The sequence below is a fragment of the Oncorhynchus kisutch genome, linkage group LG13, assembly GCF_002021735.2.
Source record: "Oncorhynchus kisutch isolate 150728-3 linkage group LG13, Okis_V2, whole genome shotgun sequence".
NCBI classification, from domain to species: Eukaryota; Metazoa; Chordata; class Actinopteri; order Salmoniformes; family Salmonidae; genus Oncorhynchus; species Oncorhynchus kisutch.
In genome coordinates, this window is record NC_034186.2 from 44,562,885 (window position 1) to 44,584,204 (window position 21,320).

The window sequence follows — 21,320 nt, forward strand, 5'->3', positions numbered from 1 at the left end:
TAGAACCACTCCTTTATTGGGGGTGTCTTGCTAATTGCCTATTTCCACCTGTTGTCTATTCCATTTGCACAACAGCATGTGACATTTGTCAATCAGTGTTGCTTCCCAAGTGGACAGTTTGATTTCACAGAAGTGTGATTGACTTGGAGTTACATTGTGTTTAAGTGTTCCCTTTTTATTTTTTTGAGCAGTGTGTGTATGTATATATATATGTGTGTGTGTGTGTGTGTGTGTGTGTGTGTGTATATGTGTGTGTATATATATATATATATATAGCCCATCCCTTTCCTTTGAGGACCAACATATCTTTATCATGTTATGGGGGGAATGTGTGGACCACAAGCTGTCTCACAGGTTGTAGACCACTGCTCTATGGGCTGAATCCTAACTTGGGATCCGCCAGCAGGAAAAACTGACTTAAATTTCTGCTGAACTCCTTTGTCGTCAATATAGGGTTGATTTACTGTATGTGTGATTCTCAAGTGAAGAATGTAGCCTGTATGTGCATGCATGGAACACACTATTGCGCAACTGCTCCTCACGCTGGCATCTGCTCTGTCTCTCACCTGTTCTACCGCCCTGCTGATGTGCATTCCACATTCGTACCTGTGAACTTGGCTGGGCTTATCAGGATGTGTTAAAGCTCTACGTGTGTCAATGACGCGGTACTTCTGCTCTGGTCCCGTAGGCTGTGTGTCGTCTCTGCGCCTGTCTTCATCCCAAGTGGCACCCTACAAAGTGCTCTACTTTTGACCAAGCCCAATGGGCCCTGGTGAAAAGTAGTGCACTTACTCTATAGGGTGCCATTTGGGACGTGTCCCGTGTAGTGCTGTTGTCTGACTACCCACTCCAGTGTACTGTAGTGAAACGTGGAGGCGTGGTTAGGCCTGGCCCTTAATCGAGACATTTTAAAGGTGCTGCACCACTTGCCGTTGATCAATATCTCATGAGAATGAACTCTTGGCAGCCGTGGAGGATTTGACTTCAACATTCCATGCAGTATTATTCTGTAGCGCTGTAGTATAAGTCAAAGCATCCACTTCTGTTTCTTTAAAGGCCCAGTGTAGTAAAATGTGATTTTCCTTTGTCTTCTATATATTTCCACAGTGAGGTTGAAGTAATATTGTGAACATTATGATAATAAGAAAGAGCTGCATTGGACCTTTCAGTATATACTGGCAGGTATGTTGTGTATAGGAATTTAGTCAGAATTGCTTCTCAATAAACATCTATGTAGCATGGTATGGTTGAGAGCCAAAGCACACACGCATTTCCCCCATTTTCGCTCCACTGCTAAAACATTGCCGCCACTCCCTTTTCCTGCATTTACGTTACAGTCTTATTCTAAAATGAATGAAATAAAAATGTCTTCAATCTACAAACAGTACTCCGTAATGACAAAACAAAAAGGTTTGTATATTTAAAAAAAAAAGTAAACTGGTGCCTTATTTACATAGGTATTTTCAGACCCTTTGATATGAGACTCGAAATTGAGCTCCAGTCCATCCTGTTTCCATTGCTCATCTTTGTTTCTACAAGTTGATTGGAATCTACCTGTGGTACATTAAATTGATTGGACATGATTTGGAAAGGCACACACCTGTCTATGTAAGGTCCCACAGTTGACAATGGATGTCAGAACAAAACCAAGCCATGAGGTCAAAAGAATTGTCTGTAGAGCTCAGACTGTCGAGGCACAGATCTGGGGAAGGGTACCAACACATTTCTGCAGGATTGAAGGTCCCCAAGAACAGTGGCCTCCATTCTTAAATGGAAGGAATTTGGAACCACCAAGACTCTTTCTAGAGCTGGCTGCCTGGTCAAATGCACAATCGGGGAGAAGGGCCTTGGTCAGGGAGGTGACCAAGAATCTGATGGTCACTAACAAATTGACAAAGTTCCTCTGTGGAGATGGTTGGCCTTCTGGAAGGTTCTCCCATCTCTGCAGCGCTCCACCAATCAGGCCTCTATGGTAGACTGGCCAGACGGAAGCCACTCTTCAATAAAAGGCACATGACAGCCCGCTTGGAGTTGGCCAAAAGTCACCTAAAGGACTCTGACCATGAGAAACAAGATTGAACTCTTTGGCCTGAATGCCAAGCGTAACATCTGGAAGACACCTGGCACCATCCTTACAGTGAAGCATGGTGGTGGTAGCATCATGCTGTGGGGATGTTTTTCAGGGACTGTGAGACTAGTCAGGATCAAGGTGAAGATGAATGGCTTAAAGTACAGAGGCATCCTTGATGAAAATCTGCTCTGGACTTCAGACTGGGTCCAAGGTTCCTTCCAACTGGACAACAACCCTAAGCACACAGCCAAGGCAATGCAGAAGTGGTTTCGGGACTCAAGTCTCAATGTCCTTGAGTGGCCCAGCTGTAGCCCGGATCTGAACCCGAGAGAACTGAAAATAGCTGTGCAGCAATGCTCCCCATCCAACCTGACAGCTTGAGGATCTGCAGAGAACAATGGGAGAAACTCCAAATACAGGTGTAGCATCATACCCAAGAAGACAAGGCTGTAATCACTACCAAAGGAGCTTCAACAAAGTACTGAGTAAAGGGTCTGAATACTTATGTACAGTTAGTTTACATACTTAGGTTGGAGTCATTAACTCGTTTTTCAAACACTCTAGAAATTTGTTAACAAACTATAGTTTTGGCAAGTCCGGTAGGACATCAACTACGTGCATGACAAGTAATTTTTTCCAACAGTTGTTTAGACAGACTATTTCAATATCACAATTCCAGTGGGTCAGAAGTTTACATATACTGTTGCCTTTGCCTTTTAATCAGCTTGGATATGCTAATTGACATTGAGTCAATTGGAGGTGTACCTGTGGATGTGCCTCTTTGCTTGACATAATGAGAAAATCAAATAAATCAGCCAAGACCTCAATATTGTAGACCAAGTCTGGTTCATCCTTGGGAACAACTTCCAAATGCTTGAAGGTACCATGTTCATCTGTACAAACAATAGTACGCAAGTATAAACACCATGGGACCACGCAGCCGCACCAAAGTACGTTCAAATCAATCCCAGAACAGCAGCAAAGGACCTTGTGAAGATGCTGGAGGACACAGGTACAAAAGTATCTATATCCACAGTAAAACGAGTCCTATATCGACAACCTTTTTAAGGCCGTTCAGCAAGCAAGAAGCCACTGCTCCAAAACTGCCATAAAGCCAGAATATGGTTTGTAACTGCACATGGGGACAAAGAACATCTCCATGTGATTAGTGTACTTCACAAAATAGATTAAAGGAAAGTGTGGATATATTGAAGAAACATCAAGACATTAGTCAGGAAGTTAAAGCTTGGTTGCAAATAGGTCTTTCAAATGGACAATGACCCCAAGCGTACTTCCAAAGTTGTGGCAAGATGGCTTAAGGACGACAAGTCAAGGTTTTGGAGTGGCAATCACAAAGTCCTGACCTCAATCCTATAGAAACTCTGTGGGCAGAACTGAAAAGGTGTGTGCGAGCAAGGAGGCCTACAAACCTGACTCAGTTACACCAGCTCTGTCAGGAGGAATGGGCCAAAATCCACCCAACTTATTGTGGGAAGCTGGTGGAAGGCTACCTGATACATTTGACCCAAGTTAAACCATTTAAAGGCATTGCTACCAAATACTAATTGAGTGCATGTAAACATCTGACCCACTGGGAATGTGATGAAATAAATCCCTCTACTATTATTTTGACATTTCACATTAAAATAAAGTGGTGATCCTAACTGCCCGAAGACGAGGAAGTTTTACTTGGATTAAATATCAGGAATTGTGAAACTCAGTTTAAATGTATTTGGCTAAGGTGTATAAACTTGACCAACTGTAAAATGTAATTTCTCTGTATATCAACTTTTTTTATTGCCACATTTAATATATATATTAAATGTGGCAATTTTTTAAAAGGTTTTTGCTTTGTCATAGTGTGGAGGGGGTGAAATGACTTAATACATTTTTAGAACAAGGCAGAGGCCCAACAGTCAATAATAAGATACTCAAAAGGATGGTTGAGTACAGGTATAGGAAACAGTTGTAACAGCTTAGTTTGATTAGGTTTACCAGTTAATTGACAGTTATGACAAGTTGATGAACTCAGAAACATCCTTCTTTAACCTAGGCCAAAAGAAATGTCTTAATATGCAATTGTTTTCCTCACCCATATGTCCAGCAATGTCGTTGTGGGAAGTTAACACCAACTAACGAAGCTTAACTGGTACAACAACCTGACTAATCGCCTCCCCCAGAAAAACTACCATGAGAGACCCACTTTCTCATCAGGACATCCTCTTGGAGAAAATAGCCAACTAGCCGTGGGCGATATCTCCCAACTGTTCCACAGGCACAATTTGGTCACAACTCTTTCTAATGTGGGGTCAGCCTGTTGCTCCTTGATTAGATCAGAGAGGGGTACAGATCACGGGATAACAGGGAAAGCAGTGACAGATTTCTTTGCCATTCTCGTTAGCCGGTACAGTGACCAGTCGCCACGGCTCATAGAACGCATCACTGCACACACACAACACCTCTGGGGAAACTCTGAGCACTCATCAGGAATCCCTACAAATGACTGCTTAGCAGAAGCCACTAGATATGGAAACACGGCAGGCAATACACGCTCACCAGCCAAGTTATTCCCAACGATAACGTTGATACCCTCAATAGGCCACAAAGAATGCACTGTCAGCTACACTAAGAGCTGAATATGCTTCCTGCTTTACCAGTCAACACACACTGCAACAAAGTGCGGTCAGAATCAGGCCAACTCCTAGCGTCAGCAACACGCTCCAACAAAGAATGTCTCAGGGTCCTTCTCATTAAATTTAGGCAACTAAGTTCCTAGGTAAATCTGGGTCACCTTCCCAGAGCAAACTCTCCCTTGAGAGCTTTATATTCCCTAACCAGCTCTAGTCGCAGCTTGATTTTAGCATGCTCCAAATCCTGTTTAAATGCCAATTCTTTTTCATACTTTACACCATCATGCTCTAGCTGTAACAGAAGCAGTTATTTCTGCTGTTCAAAAAGAAGACTAGGACTAACGGATGGCGTGGCTATTGTAATGTTACCGGGAGATGGCGAGTCCTCAGCAGAGGCTGCCCCAGTGGTAACTTCAAGAATAACACTCCATCAGATTGGCCTTCAATATTAACCTAATAGAATGACACTTCTCACTAATTTCAACCTTGTCGTGTTCAGCAATCTTCAACAGCTGTTCTTTAGTACATAATTCAAAACAGTTCCTCTGACGGAAAGCGAATTAACTTGTCTACGTAAGACACCATAGTCACAAGAAAATCCCCTCTTTTCCCCTCTGCTGAGCACACCGGACCACAACCAGAGAAGTAACAATCACACTGGGCACCACAGAATAGATATATGGAGTTTCCCCAAAATCTACAATATCTCAACCATAGTCTTCGTGCAGATTTGCGGTGGGTTATTACGCACTGTAGTCCGCTGGCAAGGAAATAAACCACCCTCAGTACGCTGGCAGATTCCCAAGCCACGGATGTGCCCCCCGAGACAACTGCGCCGTCCAGACGCAACACAAAAATAAACAAAATAACCATGCCCAACGTATTCCAAAGTGAAACACATCGCTAAGCCTAACAGGGGAAAAAGGCCTTAGTTCCGGGTAGCAAGTTTCACTACCCGACCCAAATCTCCCACTGAGGTACACAGCCGATTATACTCACCTCAGACCGATATCCCAACAGCGAGTAGAGCAAGAGTCTCCAGCCTCGGCAGGGTCCTGAAAACTAACCAATATACTTTATCCAACGCAGCACACAACCAACTATCCACCGCAGTGGCAAGTTTACCAAACAAAGGCAAACACTACAACTCAAAAGCTGTAACAAAAGTTAAAGCACCTGAGTAAAACATTAACTCCACGTTTTCTCCCAAACACTAACTTCAAGATCCCGGATGAGCCCCCACTTGTCACGAATTGGCTTGAAGTTCGTAACAAAATATTTATCAACTGAAGTAAACTAAATACAATTAACAATGGTGTGTGTAAGTAAGTGGTTGCACGTATAAATGTGATGAGAGATGCTGAAAGGTTCCAACGCAAACAAACAAAATGACCACAACCAAACTCCTATAAGTGTGTCTGCATGGAGAGTCTCCACAATGAATGAATGAATGGGGAAGAGGTCTGTTTATCCCAGGACACTCCCAGGCCCAGGTGTGTTCCATGTCGCTGACGACCCTCCCGGCTCCGCCCACCGATGTCCTATTGAGGAAAACAAGAGCAAAGAGAGAGAATTCGGAAGACAGTGGGAGGGTCGTCACAAACTTATGTAACTTGTTAAGCACATTCTTTTTACTCCTGAACTTATTTAGGCTTGCCATAACAAAGGGTTCGAATAATTATTGACATTTCAGCTTTTTCATTATTAATTGGTAAAAATTTGGACACAATTCCACAGACGAGGTGTGAATACTTTCAAATGAATACTTTTGCTAGCATGCTAGCTGTTCCTGTATACTTCCAGTCATTGCGCTAATGCTAATTAGCTATTGCGCTAGTGCCAATTAGAAACATCCTTCAAACGGTATGCAGAGACATAAAAATGGTATCCATGAGTTCATCTGACTCTGGGCAAGTAGAAATGGTGCTTATGTTTGTAGCAAACCGAGCGAGCAGTGGCACGAATGAGAGCCACGAGCGCACAGCCACCGCTTGCTCCTCAGCAGCCTGCAGCGCAGTGGCGCGCATCAGTTCTATTCAGATGGTGTCAACAGGTCCATGCATTTAGGAGTAGAATGTCTTTTTAAAGTCACCAGGAGTGACCTCAGTCGTTCTGTAAACCCCCGCTGCTGAAAAACACCCTAGAGGAAACGCTGCAGGCACACACACGGACAGCTCTCTCTTTGTCAGTCATTCGAATATGCAAGTGGTGTTAATTAGACAACCCTGTCATTAGCTCCATAGTGACAGTGTTTGGGGCAGCTGCTGTAAAGCAGGGCTTAATTGATTCGGTGGTAATTGGCAGTGATCACAAGCTGGCTGCTGTTCTGGCTAGCACACATCCTCTCTACCTCTCTCACTTGCACCGTCTCTTTTTTCACACTCTCTTACTATGCCTGGAAGGAGAGAATGATCAACGGATACACCCAACCCTCTTTCCTAAGCACAGCTTTTAGCATTTGCCCACCACCCTCTTGCACTCTCCTCTGCTCAGTAACCCTCCTTTCTCTGCTTCTTTCTCCCTCTGTCACTTTTTCTCTGTGACGCCACAGGGTCCACCTGGTCCCCAAGGCTCTCCTCACCCCCAGCCTCCTCCCCCTAACACTATGATGGGACCCCACAGCCAGGTACCGCTGCTCTCTCAGGATGTCCCAAATGATTATAGTACACTACATTTGACCAGGGCCCAGGTCAAACGTAGTGCACTATCTAGGGAATGGGGTGTAATTTGGGACACTAGGGCTCTCTGTTGGCACTCCAGTTTCTTTATATGCTTTCATATTGGGAAGACATTTCGCCCCACCCATGCCCACTTGATGTATGTCTGTACCCTCTATGTCCTTTGGCTTGATGCTTTTGGCGGCAGTGCATAATCACACTTGTTTTAAAATATGTTATCGGAAACTATACCATTAAGCCTAATTTATAACCTATGCAATTAGCTACGTAAAAAGGCCCGTTCTGCGTACTCTCATAGACTATTTGTAACACGATACAGCTACGCAGGATTGCCATTTTGTGTAGCTAGTTCTTGTGTTGCATATTTGCATAGGGTAAAAACTAGGCTATTATGTTCTATTAAAAGTGAAACGTAGTCCTCCGTCTGGAAAATCAGTGAGGGGGAAAAATGCATGGCTGTTCAGTGTAATTGTTGTTGTGAAGGAAACGCTGATAAATTTATTGCGGTTTAGTCTTTCATGAACCTACGTGTCGCTGGAGGCCCGCGAGGTCCCCCTATCAGGATGGGCAACCAGGTAAACAAACTACTGTACCCATAATTCTCCACCACCACTACAGTACTACCATCAGTTTAACAAAAGAGCCTTACTTCAGTAAGGTTTGATAGCATGTCTTGTCGTGGTTTTATTTGACGAGTGTTCACCCATCCCTCTTCTTCCTTGTAGCCTCCTGGCGGTGGCCCTGGCCCCCATCCCATGCTCCAAAACATGGACCACACACGACCACAAGGCCATCCTAACTTGGGACCGATGCAGAGAATGAGTGGCCCTCGAGGCATGGGCCCTATGGGGCCAGGACCCCAGGTAGACCACACTACTGATATGCCCCAATTCTATTAGCTAGTATTTCTCAACAGTTTGCTTGTAGTCTTTCAGACTAGCCCATTCATTTTTCAAACTGCCTGTGCAACATCACCCTTCCAGTCGGTCTCCTTGGATTCCAAGTTGTTGATTACAGACACCCTCCCCATGAACCATGTCTTTCCAACCCCCCCCCCCCCCCCCTTTGGTTATGGTATGGTAGTCTGACTCTTGGTTGTCATTGCAGAACTTTGGTGGTGGGATGCGGCCTCCACACAACTCTATGGGCCCCGGGATGCCAGGAGTGAACATGTGAGCCTCCTCTCCATCTTAATACATTATACATCACCAGTGTGTGTTGATATCGAACTGGTTTCTCTCGCTGTATTGCAGGGGCCCAGGTGCTGGACGGCCATGGCCCAATCCGAACAATGGCAACTCTGTGAGTCCAATTTCCACTTTAGACACACACACACACACACCATGATGTTATCGGCTCAGATTGCACCGGTCTGTGTCCGTCCTCTCTCAGTAAGAGCTCTGGAGGCCCAATGCATTACCAAGTTCTGGATGTAATTGCAGTATTATGTATCCCAGGCTACGTCCTAAATTACGCCATATTCCCTTTCTGGCGTACTACTTTTGCCCAGGGGCCCTTTTGACTCTGTTCAAAAGTAGTGCACTACGTGGAGAATAAGGACAATTGGGACACACCCCGTCGATACTGACGATGATAGGATGATGCTAAAACGATGAATGGTGATGTTTTGAGAGGCGAGTACATAAATCCCTGTTCCTGGGCAGTAATGTTTCTGTTGTGATTGATTCAGATGCCTTACTCATCACCTTCTCCTGGAGCGTACGGGGTAAGCACACTCTCTCAGATGAGCTCTCACACACAAATGCACACACTGGCCATTACGGCAGTGTTTATATTTCACCCATTTGAAGCCACTATTGTAGTATTGTCTTTCAACAGTCTTAATTGATTGTATTGGTGCAGGTAGAATCTGACCTGATACAGCTGCATTGCCGGTGTTGTGGTTTCCTGTTGAATTGTAATAGTTTTGTGTCCTCCTGCCACTCTAAAGGGAGGTTCTGGTGGAGGGGGACCCCCTGGAACCCCTGTTATGCCCAGCCCTGCTGGTAGGTACACCAAATCTTCACAGAGGAACAGGAATGCATGTCAAAATGTCTTGGCAAATAACCTTAGTCTTCAATGACTGTTTGCCATCTTTGGCTGTTCTCATTTACCTCACGTACACTCGTCTATTGATCATCATCATCATCATCATCATCTGGAGTGATTTGTGTATGAACCACTTTTCAGACTCTAACAACTCTGGGGACAATCTCTACACTATGATCAACACTGGACCTGGCAACCGATCAAATGTGAGTCTCCTTCTCGCCCCAGCCCTCTCCTCACATCTGTTGCAGTCACGTTGTTTCCTGTTACTTCATCGCCAGATGTTTCTTCCAGTCATATCTTTCAGAGTTTTCTCATCCTCCATAATGAAAATGTGCTGCATCCCAAATGGCACCCTATTCTCTACATGGTGACCTACTTTTGACCAGAGCCTTGGGGGGGGGCTGGTAAGAAGTAGTGCATTATGTAGGGAATAGGGTGCCATTTGGGATGCACACTGTTTCTCCCTGGCCCAGTCTCGTTTGATAGTGGTGCTTGTTCTGTTGACATGTGTACTAAGGCAGTGCTTGTGTCTCCTATGCTGCAGTTCCCTATGGGCCCCGGCTCTGACGGGCCCCTAGGCGCCATGGCGGGCATGGAGCCACACCACATGAATGGATCGCTAGGTAACACTCTACTCCGCCACTATTACAACACAACAACCCCGGAGCTGCAAGTCTCAATTTGGGATTTGGTTTAGGGAATAACAGTATTGACTAGTGTATGACTGGCTGGGAATACTTGCAGACTCAGTCAATCTGAACGTATGGTACAGTACCAAATGGCACCCTATTCCTTATGTAGTGCACTGCTGACCATGGCCCAAAGGGTTCTGGTGAAAAGGTGTGCACTACATAGTGAATAGGGTGTCATATGGGACGTACACCGTGTAATAGACAAACCCGTGATGTGAAGCAAGGAGACGGATTCTCAGCAGAGGTGCCAGACTTTCGCATAATCTGGCCAAAGACGCAAGGAACGCTTCCACCGGGCCACCTTTTGCATTATCACTTCAAGGTTTTAATTTTGGACTGTGAATTGTTCTCTCTCTTTCTTAGGCTCTGGTGACATGGACGGACTCAACAAGGTGAATATTATAACATGGCCATATATCTAGATTCCTATCAAAACATGACAAATCATTTTGACTTCCTTCATAAAACGTAAGCAATACATTTGTTTGCATCTACTACTTATTGTTTAGCCTGGTCCCAGATCTGTTTATGCCCTTTGCCAACTTCATTGCTGTCAATGTCAAGAGTGGACATGATGGCACGACAGACGGGCACTGAGGCGACTGCTAGCGGCCCAATTTACTTACTCTCTTTCCTGCCCTATCGTAGAACTCCCCAAACAATCTAAGTGGCATTAGCAACCCTCCTGGAACCCCGAGGGATGGCGACGAGTTGGGAGGAAACTTCCTGCACTCCTTTCAGAGTGAGAATGTAAGCTCCCTACCCTACCATGCAGCTCTATGGACTGTTTTCATTAGGGCATGCAATAGAAAATGTTTTTAAAATGAGTTGTCCCCTACTTTTTCCTGTCCAGTTTTGTTGCGTTTGATGCCTAATGAACACGACCAAGCTGAGGCCACTGTTGCCAGTAACAATGCCTATGTGTACTGTAGGGCTTAGAGGGCAGTATTGACTCCAGTGGTGGTACCTTGACAGTCAGGCAAAGCCACAGTGATCCCATCATTGACTCTAGAGTGGCGGTGTAGTGTGGGGGCACTGGGCGGTTGCCAAGTAACAGTTTTGGCTTGTTTGTGTCAGGCCATTCTAATATGCTTTCCTGATTTTTAACCCTTTTCTCGTCTGTACCCCTCAGCAGTACTCCCCTACCATGACGATGAGTGTGTGACATCCCCCTCCATCTGCCATCACTGAGGATCTGAGCTCATAACAGGACATGGCCAAAACACATCAGCACAGAACCAGGGACAGAGTGCCATTTTGGTTCCACACAATTCCAGAATGCTGATATACACATTTTCAAAATGGCTGGTGACTTCTGCTCCTCCTCGTTCCAAATGAAGGACAGTTCTTCTATAATCACCACCCCAAGTGTGACGAAACCAGCGACGGAAACTACTGCATACATGACACGTGCTTTAATTATTGCTTTGTAGTGCAAGTAGTGCAGAACCCGTTTCAGCTTTTGCCACCTAAAACACTGAAGTGTGCATTGTGAACTAGGAGAAATGTATCTTTTTGTTTTCATTTTTCAGATCCCGCGCTCAGCCACATGTAGTATGTCACAAGACTAGTCTGAAAACATGGCGTCTGAATCTGCCTGTAACTCTGTGACCACTCCATTGAATGACTTTGTCCCGATGTACTAGCCCCCAACTATTTAGCCACATTTTCAAAGGGAAGTGGTGCGATCGAATTGGGCCTTAGTAAGAATAGGGCCTGTAACAGTTTCGAAGTGCTCAGCGAGGGTCTTTAAAATGTCGGATCGGATGCGTCAATAGGGAATGTGTTTTGTGGGTTCTGTTTTTGTCGAGGAGAGCGATCTTATTCTGCACTGGTTTTATGTTGCTTTTTATTTAAACAGTCGGACTGCTGTTCTTGTTCTGTCAAGGGGAAAGCTAACTTGGGCTAAACCATGGGTGTGGATTCAATGGGGGGTGGGGTGGGTGCATGACTAAGATCTTTGTACAACATACTACCTAGTGCTGCTCCAGTCCACATGTGGTGTGTTTAACCTCTTCCCTGCCTGTGCTTAACACTCTGTGCCCTTTTTTCTCACCATCGTTGTAGCAGTCTGTTTTCCTACTGTTCCATCACGGTGATGATGAAAGTTAAACCCATTGTTACCTGAGATACAGATTGGTAGTTTATTTAATTTTTTTCTCAATGTATTTGTTTGGTTATTTTTTTAAATATTTTGATACAAATTTGACTACGTGTATTGGCCCAGTTATTTCAAGATTAGTTAAAGCTTTGTAAACCAATTCTAGTATCATAAACTTAGCGGCAGTCTTGTAAATGTGAATGTTTATTTCATTTTCTGTGAATATTAAGCATTATACACCTGTTGCTGGTATATATATTTTTTTTCAAATTGGGGGAAAGAGTGCTGTTAATATAATTTTACAATAACTTAACTTCTTGTCCATTTCCTTTTTTCCTGTTTGCCACTTTTCAAAGCAAGTAGGGTGATTTGGACACTATTTAATTACCTTGACACTCTGTCACTCATGTTTTACAATCCTTGTCTGGAACACATTCATTTCCATTCTAAATCCTATTTTCCCTTACACTAACCTTAACCCCTAACCTAAAATAACCGTTTTATTATCTGTGTGGAGATTTCTGGTACCCACGAAGATAGTAATACAAGCAGCCACACACACACACACACACACGTTCACAAAACACCATAACTCACTCCAAATGTCTGACAATAGATATCAGGGAAGTGTCCAAGGGAAGACCTAGTAAAAAATATTTAAACCTCACAACTTGTATACATAAATACATTTGTTTTATACAAGTACACTCCAAATATGATTATTGCTGTTTTACAAAGAACAGCAGATGAGTCGTTCATACAAATTGGACAGACAGGAAGTGACTGTAGTGCTGGTGACCTCTAGTTCAAGGTATGCATCCCAAATGGCACCCTTTAACCTATTTAATGCACTACTTTCAACTAGGGACCATAGTGCACTACTTTTGACCAGAGCTCTATATAGGGAATAGGGTGCCATTTGGGATGCATACCCTGTTATTTTTTTCGGACCACTTTCATATATCGGATTAGGGCCTTTGTCAACTTCTACCTTACTCGAAGTACAGAACATCTCTTGGCTCTGGTAGGTGTGGGCAACACAGGTGTCTGTATGGGGATCCCAGAGACTACGACTAGCCAGTACGAGCCCTCCATATCCTTGCTGCCCCTCTGGACCCAGCTGGCCTAGCGCCACAGTACACACCAGCCGGTAGCGGTCAGGACACACAGTCCTCACCAGAGCCTTCACCTCCTCACTCAGCGCCTTGACCAGACCACCACAGGAGGGGGCGCTATAATCCATGGCCTCCAGCCGAGATGACAGGAAGTCCTGCAGCATCCGATGGACCAGGCCGCAGGGGAACTTCTCGGCAGGCTGGGCCGAACCTGCTGGCACCTGAAGAGTAGAGGTGAATCCCAAACATATTTCCTTGATTTCTCAAGCCCCCACCAAGGGGCACACCATGTGAGCCATGGAAACATGGCTCACTCGAGACACGCTATCGGAGTCGGTACAGCCGGCTGAGTCCTCACTTTCTGCTCCAAAGTGCATTGGAGGACAAGATCTGGGATTCCTCCCCTCTGCCGTTCTCCTCCAATGCACTTTGGGAAGGTGAGGAGAGAAGACACGAAGAATCAAGGACCTAAAATTGAGATTGAATCCGAAGAGACAGCCAGGGATGTGTCTTAACAGTCTAAAATGCCTCTGTCTTATCTCATTTATGGGCACTGCTCTGAAAACACAGGAAAGGTGAATGCAACATGACGGTTGGCCACCAGGAATTTGCCTTTGTCTGTCCGGTTTCTTCTATATCAGTGCAGATGAAGGAAATGAGATGAAACAAAGCCTGAGATATGCCCAGGCCAGGGGGAAGGGTAAATGTTGGCTAAGTGGCTAGACTACTGGTGACAGATCAGGGCTGTTCTGTTCAACTTTAGCGTGTAGCTAAATGCATGTGTTGATCTGACCTGCTCATTGACTATAACAATAGGTTTCCTTGCCGGGATGTTCCTCATTGCAATCTTCAGTGCAATGCGTTCCTGAGTACACACAATAAAAAACTTAACAGAGCGATCCAGTATGACAACAGGGTCATATTTATTAGTGAACACTAAATACGGAAAACAAAAACAAGTTCAGGTCGTCCCATACCGTTGCTTCCATTTTGTTCCTAGTGAATACGACCAATGTCTACTTATGTTCTATATCCATCATTTATTCATCCGAATGAATACAACGTGAAGGTTAAAAAGAGATACTTCACTGGCAGACTGTAGTGATTCAATTAGGTATTCAATGAGAAACACTTGGTCATGTTCAGTAGGGCCCACCATTGCAAAACAGTTTGCATCAACATGCGTTTATATTCACAGTGAACTTCCCAGTTTCACTCTGTTCTTAAATGTTTTCTTCCTACTGAACATGTCCCATTCGTTTGAATGGGTCCTCTGGCTCCTTGAGGGGCTTTACCTTGACTATGTCCCAAATTACAACCTATTCCCTATGTAGTGCGCTACTTGTGACCAGAGCCCTTGTCAAAAGTAGTGCACTATGTAGGGAATACTGTGCCCCCACCTTGAGTGCCTTGGAGAACTTCTGGGTGGGGATGAGCCCTTTCAGGCTGAAGAGGGCCTGGGGTTTAGTGTGGGCATGAGCCTGGCTGGGAGCTGGCCTAGACGACTGCCTACGGAGCAATGAAGGGGCTCCCCCTGACACCTGTGATTAACATATAGACACAAAAGATCAGTGGACACACCATTTGAATAATAAACATCTAGTAGATACACTAAGAAGACATTCATCATTGTGTACTTTCTGTTTCAAGGCTGGACACAAAAACATTCCAAATTGATCAGGCAACACTCATGTAGTTTTATTTTATTTTTATTTTGTCCCCCATTACAATAGTTATAGGTTTATATGGTGCCTTGTTGTACCTCTACTGCTCTTCTCCTGGCTCTCTCTCACTGAGGCAGTGGCTGGAACCTTGCTGCCTCTGGCGTGCTTGGCTGCCATTTCTAAACAGTGGCGGTAAGTTCAAGTGATGATGTCCACACAACATATTTTTTTGCACATATAGCCCATAAACCACACATTTGAAAATAATTTCAATTTTAAACAAATGTAAACCGTTAAATATGTCACTGATATTGACACTAAGCAAATAATCAATATCTACTATACAAAATGTATTGTTTTACAATGCAACATAGATTTGATCCATCTATGCTAATAGTGCACCATCCAATAGAGCTTGGCGACCCACTACAGATGAATAGATGGTTCTGCCGAGGTTTTGCTCTTACCTGCCCAGGTTGGCTCTGCTGCAATGGGGAATGGACAGGAGCAATCGTTACACTCGTACCTGTTCCCTCCCCCTTATGTGCTTTCTGTGGATTGCCTTTGCTACTCAGCCCCCTCACCTTGCGTTGTAGCACTGCCAAGTTCCTGTCACTGTACAAAAATATTTACAGCAAACCAATTTAAGGATCTTCATTTATTCTGCACACTGGGCAAGCCCATCCCTCTACTATGCTCAGGGCTGTGTTCCAATCGAAAAGCTCATCCACTTGTCCCAGCTATTGCCCACTTCTCTCCTCTCTGATTCTGCAACCACTGGATAGCTGTAGGGATTGGGCAATAGCTTCATATAGCTCATATAGAGTTTCATATAGCTCTCACCTATTTAGTTATTTCAGATTTGCAAAGGGGGAAACAGTGTGGAAGGATACAACATTTTTGGATTAAAATGCAGCCAGTCTTGTAGGGGAGAGGTCAGACAGACATCTAGCATGTTGACTCCTGCCTCACAATAGGAACTAGGCCTAAACTGTTCCAGTGAATCCAGTCGTTTTTCCTCACTTTACGTGTCCCAAATGGCACGCTAGTCCTGTTGCAATGCACTACTTTTGACCAGGGCCCATAGGGATCTGGTCAAAAGCAGTGCACTGTAAAGGAAATAGGATGTGATTTGGGACACATCCACTGCAACAGGATGTGGCCTGGCTGGGGACGAGCCAACCAACCTCTCCCTCGCTGGCTTAGGTCCTCCTCACAAGATTGTTTGGAAAGTTGTAGCAACACTAAACAGTTTGTTCACCATATCCTAGTAATTCACATATAACCTTGAGTTATGATGTTTCCAGGTTTCTCTTTGATTTTCGCATTGTGCTTTTTTAATTTGTGTGCTTATGTCTTACGAGCCGAGGCCGTCATGGGAATACTATACACTGCATGGAGCCAGATTATTGATTTATCTTGTAAAAATGGGTGGATGTTTGTTCCGTTTGTGGTCTTGGTCCCGTTCCGACATTGTATTGCATCAACCAATGGTGGCACGCCACATAATTGACTGTGCAGTCGGGTATCAGATTCCTATATCATATGATGTGGTTAGCTGAATGTGTAGCACCTATCCAGGCGTTTTTAGATCTGGCAGGCATCTGCAATGTTTATTTTTACTGCTTGGGAGGTGACCTGTTCAATAACAACAAGGGGAGGCACGGCCTATGTCCCAAATGGTAGTCAATTCCCATATAGTGCACTATATTGGGAATAGGGTGCCATTTGGGACGTCCAAGGTGAGGCACAGTCATGTGACATGCAGATGGACTGATGAGAACAACTTCTTTATGTCTCATCTTCTGTTACGATACACTGATTTGACAAATGACATACTGACCAGGTGAAAGTTGTGATCCCTTATCGATGTTGCTGTTAAAATCCACTTCAAATCAGTGTAGATGAAGAGACAGGTTAGAGGAGGATTTTTAAGCCTTGAGACATGAATTGTCATTCAGAGGGTGAATGGGCAAGACAAAAGATTTAAGTGCCTTTGAACGGGATATGGTAGTAGGTGCCAGGCACACCGGTTTGTGTCAAGAACTGCAATGCTGCTGAGTTTTTCACACTCAACAGTTTTCCGTGTGCATCAAGAATGGTTCACCACCCAAAGGTCATCCAGCCAACTTGACAAAACTGTAGGAAGCGTTGGAGTCAACATTGGTCAGCAGCCCTGTGGAACACTGTCAACTGACACCTTGTAGAGTCCATGCCCCGACAAATAGAGGCTGTTCTGAGGGCAACTCATTTTAGGAAGGTGTTCCTATTGTTTGGTACACTCAGTGTATGAAGTCAATAATCTTGTGAGAATTCTGAACAATTAATCATATATATATATATAATAAATAATGATCCCAAGGGCAACATCAGTTCATGAAGAGTTTTTAATAAGCAGGTATATCCTCAATCACCGCACCAACATGCTCTAAATGCTCCTAAATTATTTAGCAACAAAACTGCTTTCAGTTCATCAAATTACAATGACCAGAGGTTTGCACTGTAATCATCATGGAAAAAGCAGTTGTATCCCAAAGTAACTTATGAACATTCATAGACAATGTATCAAGAGAATGTTTACAGATATGCCAGTGCAATTACTATACGGCTATTACACATCAACTAGACCGACCTACATTTGAGAAATTCTTAATGTTATGTAAAGTACAAGATCCCGTACGAAATATATATTGATAATCTAGCAGCCAAAGGGCTTGTTTCACACTCGGCCCTTAGAAAAAGGTATGATAGTGCAGTTATGTCAATACAATATAACAACTCTGACCTGAACCGCAACCTGGATTTTTACTAAAGGTCAGAATTAACAACCACCTTTACTTCCTATGATAAGTTCCTTGTTTTATCAACCCACCCATTCTGATTGAATGGTCTATCTCCAGGTTTCTCCTCATCGGGTTACAGAGGCCATAGGCTTGATCTGTGTCTGTCACTAAAAAACAGTCTCCAAACTAAAAAGGTGGATAATTGGGATGCCAGAGAGCAGAATTACACATAATAATATGGGCATGAGATAAGATAACAAGAAATAACAGAAAAAAAGTTAAAGGGACAGATGTGATTCACCTCTTCCTACTTCATTTTCTCCAGGAAGGAACGCACCTCCTCAGGGCTGTAGCCTCTTGGCCCAATCTTTCCCTGGTAACAGACAGAAGACTGGTGATTTAGACAGGAGCAACAAGTGGATTTATTGGTGAACTGTGAGTGACAGACTCCTCTCTATGAGACTCACAAAAGAAAGTGAGAGATTCAGGTGCCTAACAGGTCTTATAGGCCTATACCTTTGTATGATATGGTTGTACCTATATTTCTGTTATTTATTTTTATATATTTTTTCATCCCAGGCCCCGTCCCCGCAGAAGGTCTTTTGGTAGGCCGTCATTGTAAATAACAATTTGTTGACTGACTTGCCTAGGTTAAAAAAAAAAGGTTAAATAAAAATACTATAAAATACCTGTGTAACAGAAGTTCAACAGCCTTCACTGTGTTCCAAATATCCTTTCCCATAAGTCTGAAAAACTACTGAGTCAGGATGTGTCCATGTGAGCCAGAAAGCAAAGAATGCTTTGGCAGGATTCCAAAAACTCCAGACAAGAAGTGCACCTTGATTTCTCTTTACATTTACGCACCATCAGTTTTGTTACGCATAATTTTTTTTAAAATCATTTGATCTATGTTTTGTCTTTTTTACTACTTCCTTTTTTCTTAACACTTAAATGTTCTTAACTGTCCTTACCTTATAAACAACCTTTCCTGCCTGCAGCACATACAGCCGCTCTGGAATAGCACCATATTTACTAGCTGTGGTGTCTTTCATTTCATCCACTACGATGGGGCACAGGGGGTCCTCTTTGACCAGGAACTGTGCTGCAGCCAGCCGCTCCTCCTGGTTTCGGTGTTTAGTAATGTCAACGTTGTTGGCAAAGACCCAACCATCTGAAGCAGAGAGAAAATCACAGTGAGGATTGTAGTGGCTTGATATTTGTGAAGCCTAGGCTATATACCTTATTTTAATATAACTGATTATTAAAAAAAGCCACAATCAGTTATAATTCTTAAATTAGCATTATAATAATTGCTCCAGGTTTAGGATAGATTACAAAGTCATCATCACATAGGTCTATATGATCTTGTACTATTCATTTGACCAATAACATCGTCCCCAGGCTAATTGAGCAAAGGCGGAAGTGTCCGGATATTTGACCAATGATCACCTCCACATCATTCACCTGTTGAATGCGCCTCGGCAATGTAGACCACCAGGAAGTCTGCCACATCGCCGAAGTCCTTAACGAGTTGCTTGAACTCGCAAAGTTTATACATGAACGGGGGTCAGGTACAACTTCCAAAACTCAACACCAGTGGTCTGTTGTCTGACAGACAAAAAAAAGAGAGAACATTATTGTAGCCTAGTATTTAGAAAGGAAATTGATAAAATAACTGGCATTATACTACTGACTATACTGCACACGAGCAGTCGTCTACTCACCTTTCAAATAGTTGTAGATACTGGTAATCTTGCCGTCCAATGTAATCACTGGTGAGTCGGGAGCATTGTTGCCCACAAAAGCTTCTTGACCGACATTAGTCCACATGTGCCCTAGGATGGTCTTGACAAAATTCCATGACATAAAAGTCGGTCCCCAATCTTCATACTTGAACTTCGGATTCTGGGTCATAGTTACCTTTTCGCCCATTTTTAAGATAAGTTTCTTGGTCAAGCTTCGTGAAATCAAATTCAGAAGCGTGAGAAAGACAAATTGCATGAACGCAAAGCAAAATAAACATGGCATTGACAGATAAATGAACCATTTCCATATTAATATCATCTTTTCCTTTGGTGCTCAGCGAAACAATAGCCTATGCGTGATTTCTAGCCTATTTTATGGCAGAGTGGAACGTTGTGCAAACAAACACTCCCTCCTCGACCGCCTTTGTGGGCTTTTGACTAAACGTTACTTTTACCCCTGACATGTATGCGATTTGACAGAGTAAAGTAGAATGTTGTTAATAGATTTTGGCCCAATTTTTTTTTTACACCATACTGCTTGAGCCCATCCAGGTATTTGAGATCCATTTTGGATAATTTGGACGATTGAATTTACCGTAAACTACCCCTTGTGAGCGCATTTAACAAATGTATCTCTAGGACTAGGAATAAGTAGTGCGTGTGTGTGTTGACCAGACACTGAATCATCCACTAGATGTCACTACTCAGCCGTACTTCACTGATATTCATGTCCGCTATTGTCGTCAACCAGTATACTATATGGTCGTTCCATTTGATTTCAATAACTTTCCATACATATTTGCCCATGGTAGAAGTTGTCTTCAAGTGATGCCGATACCCCACCCTCGCACGAGGCCTCCATGTCTTTCTCACTTTATCTCTTACAAACAAGGCTGTCATATTGTCTATAAACATGTAAACTCCTGTTTTTTCCCCCATCTATATGTTGTAGTTTAAACCCTTTTTTAAAAACATAATCTGAGGTGTTTGTGTTGTGCTCACAATCGGTCGAGACATAGCATAGCTAGATCACTGCAATTTAGCTGGTACATTGTTGAAATTCATGTTGAACAAAAATAAGACAGCTCTCCGCTAAGTAAACTTAAATTAACATATTTTGTATTGCCTTATAAACGTTTTGGGTATGACCCCTTCTTCAGAATGCATAGGAGGCAATGTTACAACAACATATACAGGCCACACACAAGGGGGTGTAATTATAAATTCACAAAGTCAATATTGACCCAATCAAAAAGATCCCAGCAGAGGGAGCTTTGGGAGAAAAAAAAAATGAAAATACACTGACTACACCAAACATTAGGAACACCTTTCTAATATTGACTCTACAAGGAGTCGGTCAGCAGCGTTCCACAGGGATGGTGGCTCACGTTGACGCCAATGCTTCCCGCAGTTGTGTCAAGTTGACTGGATGACCTTTTGGTGGTCGACCATTCTTGATACACACGGAAAACTGTTGAGCGTGAAAAACCCAGCAGCATTACAGTTCTTGACACAAACGGGTGCGCCTGGCACCTACTACCATACCCTGTTCAAAGACACTTAAATATTTTGTCTTGCACATTCACCCTCTGAATGGCACACATAAACAATCAATGTCTCAAGGCTTAAAAATCCTTATTTTAACCTGTCTCCTCCCCTTCATCTACACTGATTGAAGCAGATCAACAAGTGACATCAATAAGGGATCATAGCTTTAACCTGGATTCACCTGGTCACTCTATGTCATGGAAAGAGCAGGTGTTCTTAATGTTTTGTATACTCAGTGTTT

At 43.5% G+C, this 21,320-nt stretch overlaps 2 protein-coding genes across 5 annotated transcripts in view; one reads left to right on the plus strand and one right to left on the minus strand.

Moving 5' to 3' along the window:
* The window catches only part of LOC109902291 (single-stranded DNA-binding protein 3-like), a 31,255-nt gene extending 18,718 nt beyond the window's left edge, over positions 1-12,537 (plus strand). The window contains exons 6-17 of one of the 4 annotated variants that reach the window (XM_020498537.2): positions 7,253-7,327; positions 7,892-7,954; positions 8,105-8,242; positions 8,487-8,551; positions 8,633-8,681; positions 9,070-9,105; positions 9,331-9,385; positions 9,570-9,634; positions 9,976-10,054; positions 10,487-10,515; positions 10,772-10,873; positions 11,256-12,537. In XM_020498537.2, the coding sequence (XP_020354126.1) occupies positions 7,253-7,327; positions 7,892-7,954; positions 8,105-8,242; positions 8,487-8,551; positions 8,633-8,681; positions 9,070-9,105; positions 9,331-9,385; positions 9,570-9,634; positions 9,976-10,054; positions 10,487-10,515; positions 10,772-10,873; positions 11,256-11,288 (789 nt within the window). In that variant the 3' untranslated portion in view covers positions 11,289-12,537. The remainder of the gene's footprint in view (positions 1-7,252; positions 7,328-7,891; positions 7,955-8,104; positions 8,243-8,486; positions 8,552-8,632; positions 8,682-9,069; positions 9,106-9,330; positions 9,386-9,569; positions 9,635-9,975; positions 10,055-10,486; positions 10,516-10,771; positions 10,874-11,255) is intronic. The other 3 variants (XM_020498538.2, XM_020498541.2, XM_020498539.2) reach the window with 3 other exon arrangements.
* Positions 12,538-17,372: 4,835 nt separating this feature from the next.
* dio1 (iodothyronine deiodinase 1) lies at positions 17,373-19,975 on the minus strand. The gene is made up of 4 exons (XM_020498536.2): positions 19,511-19,975; positions 19,251-19,394; positions 18,758-18,957; positions 17,373-18,159 (listed from the first exon to the last, which is right to left on the minus strand). Exons 1-4 carry the CDS (start codon positions 19,848-19,850, stop codon positions 18,094-18,096), a joined length of 750 nt encoding a protein of 249 aa, XP_020354125.1. The 5' UTR covers positions 19,851-19,975; the 3' UTR covers positions 17,373-18,093.
* Positions 19,976-21,320: the final 1,345 nt, after the last annotated feature.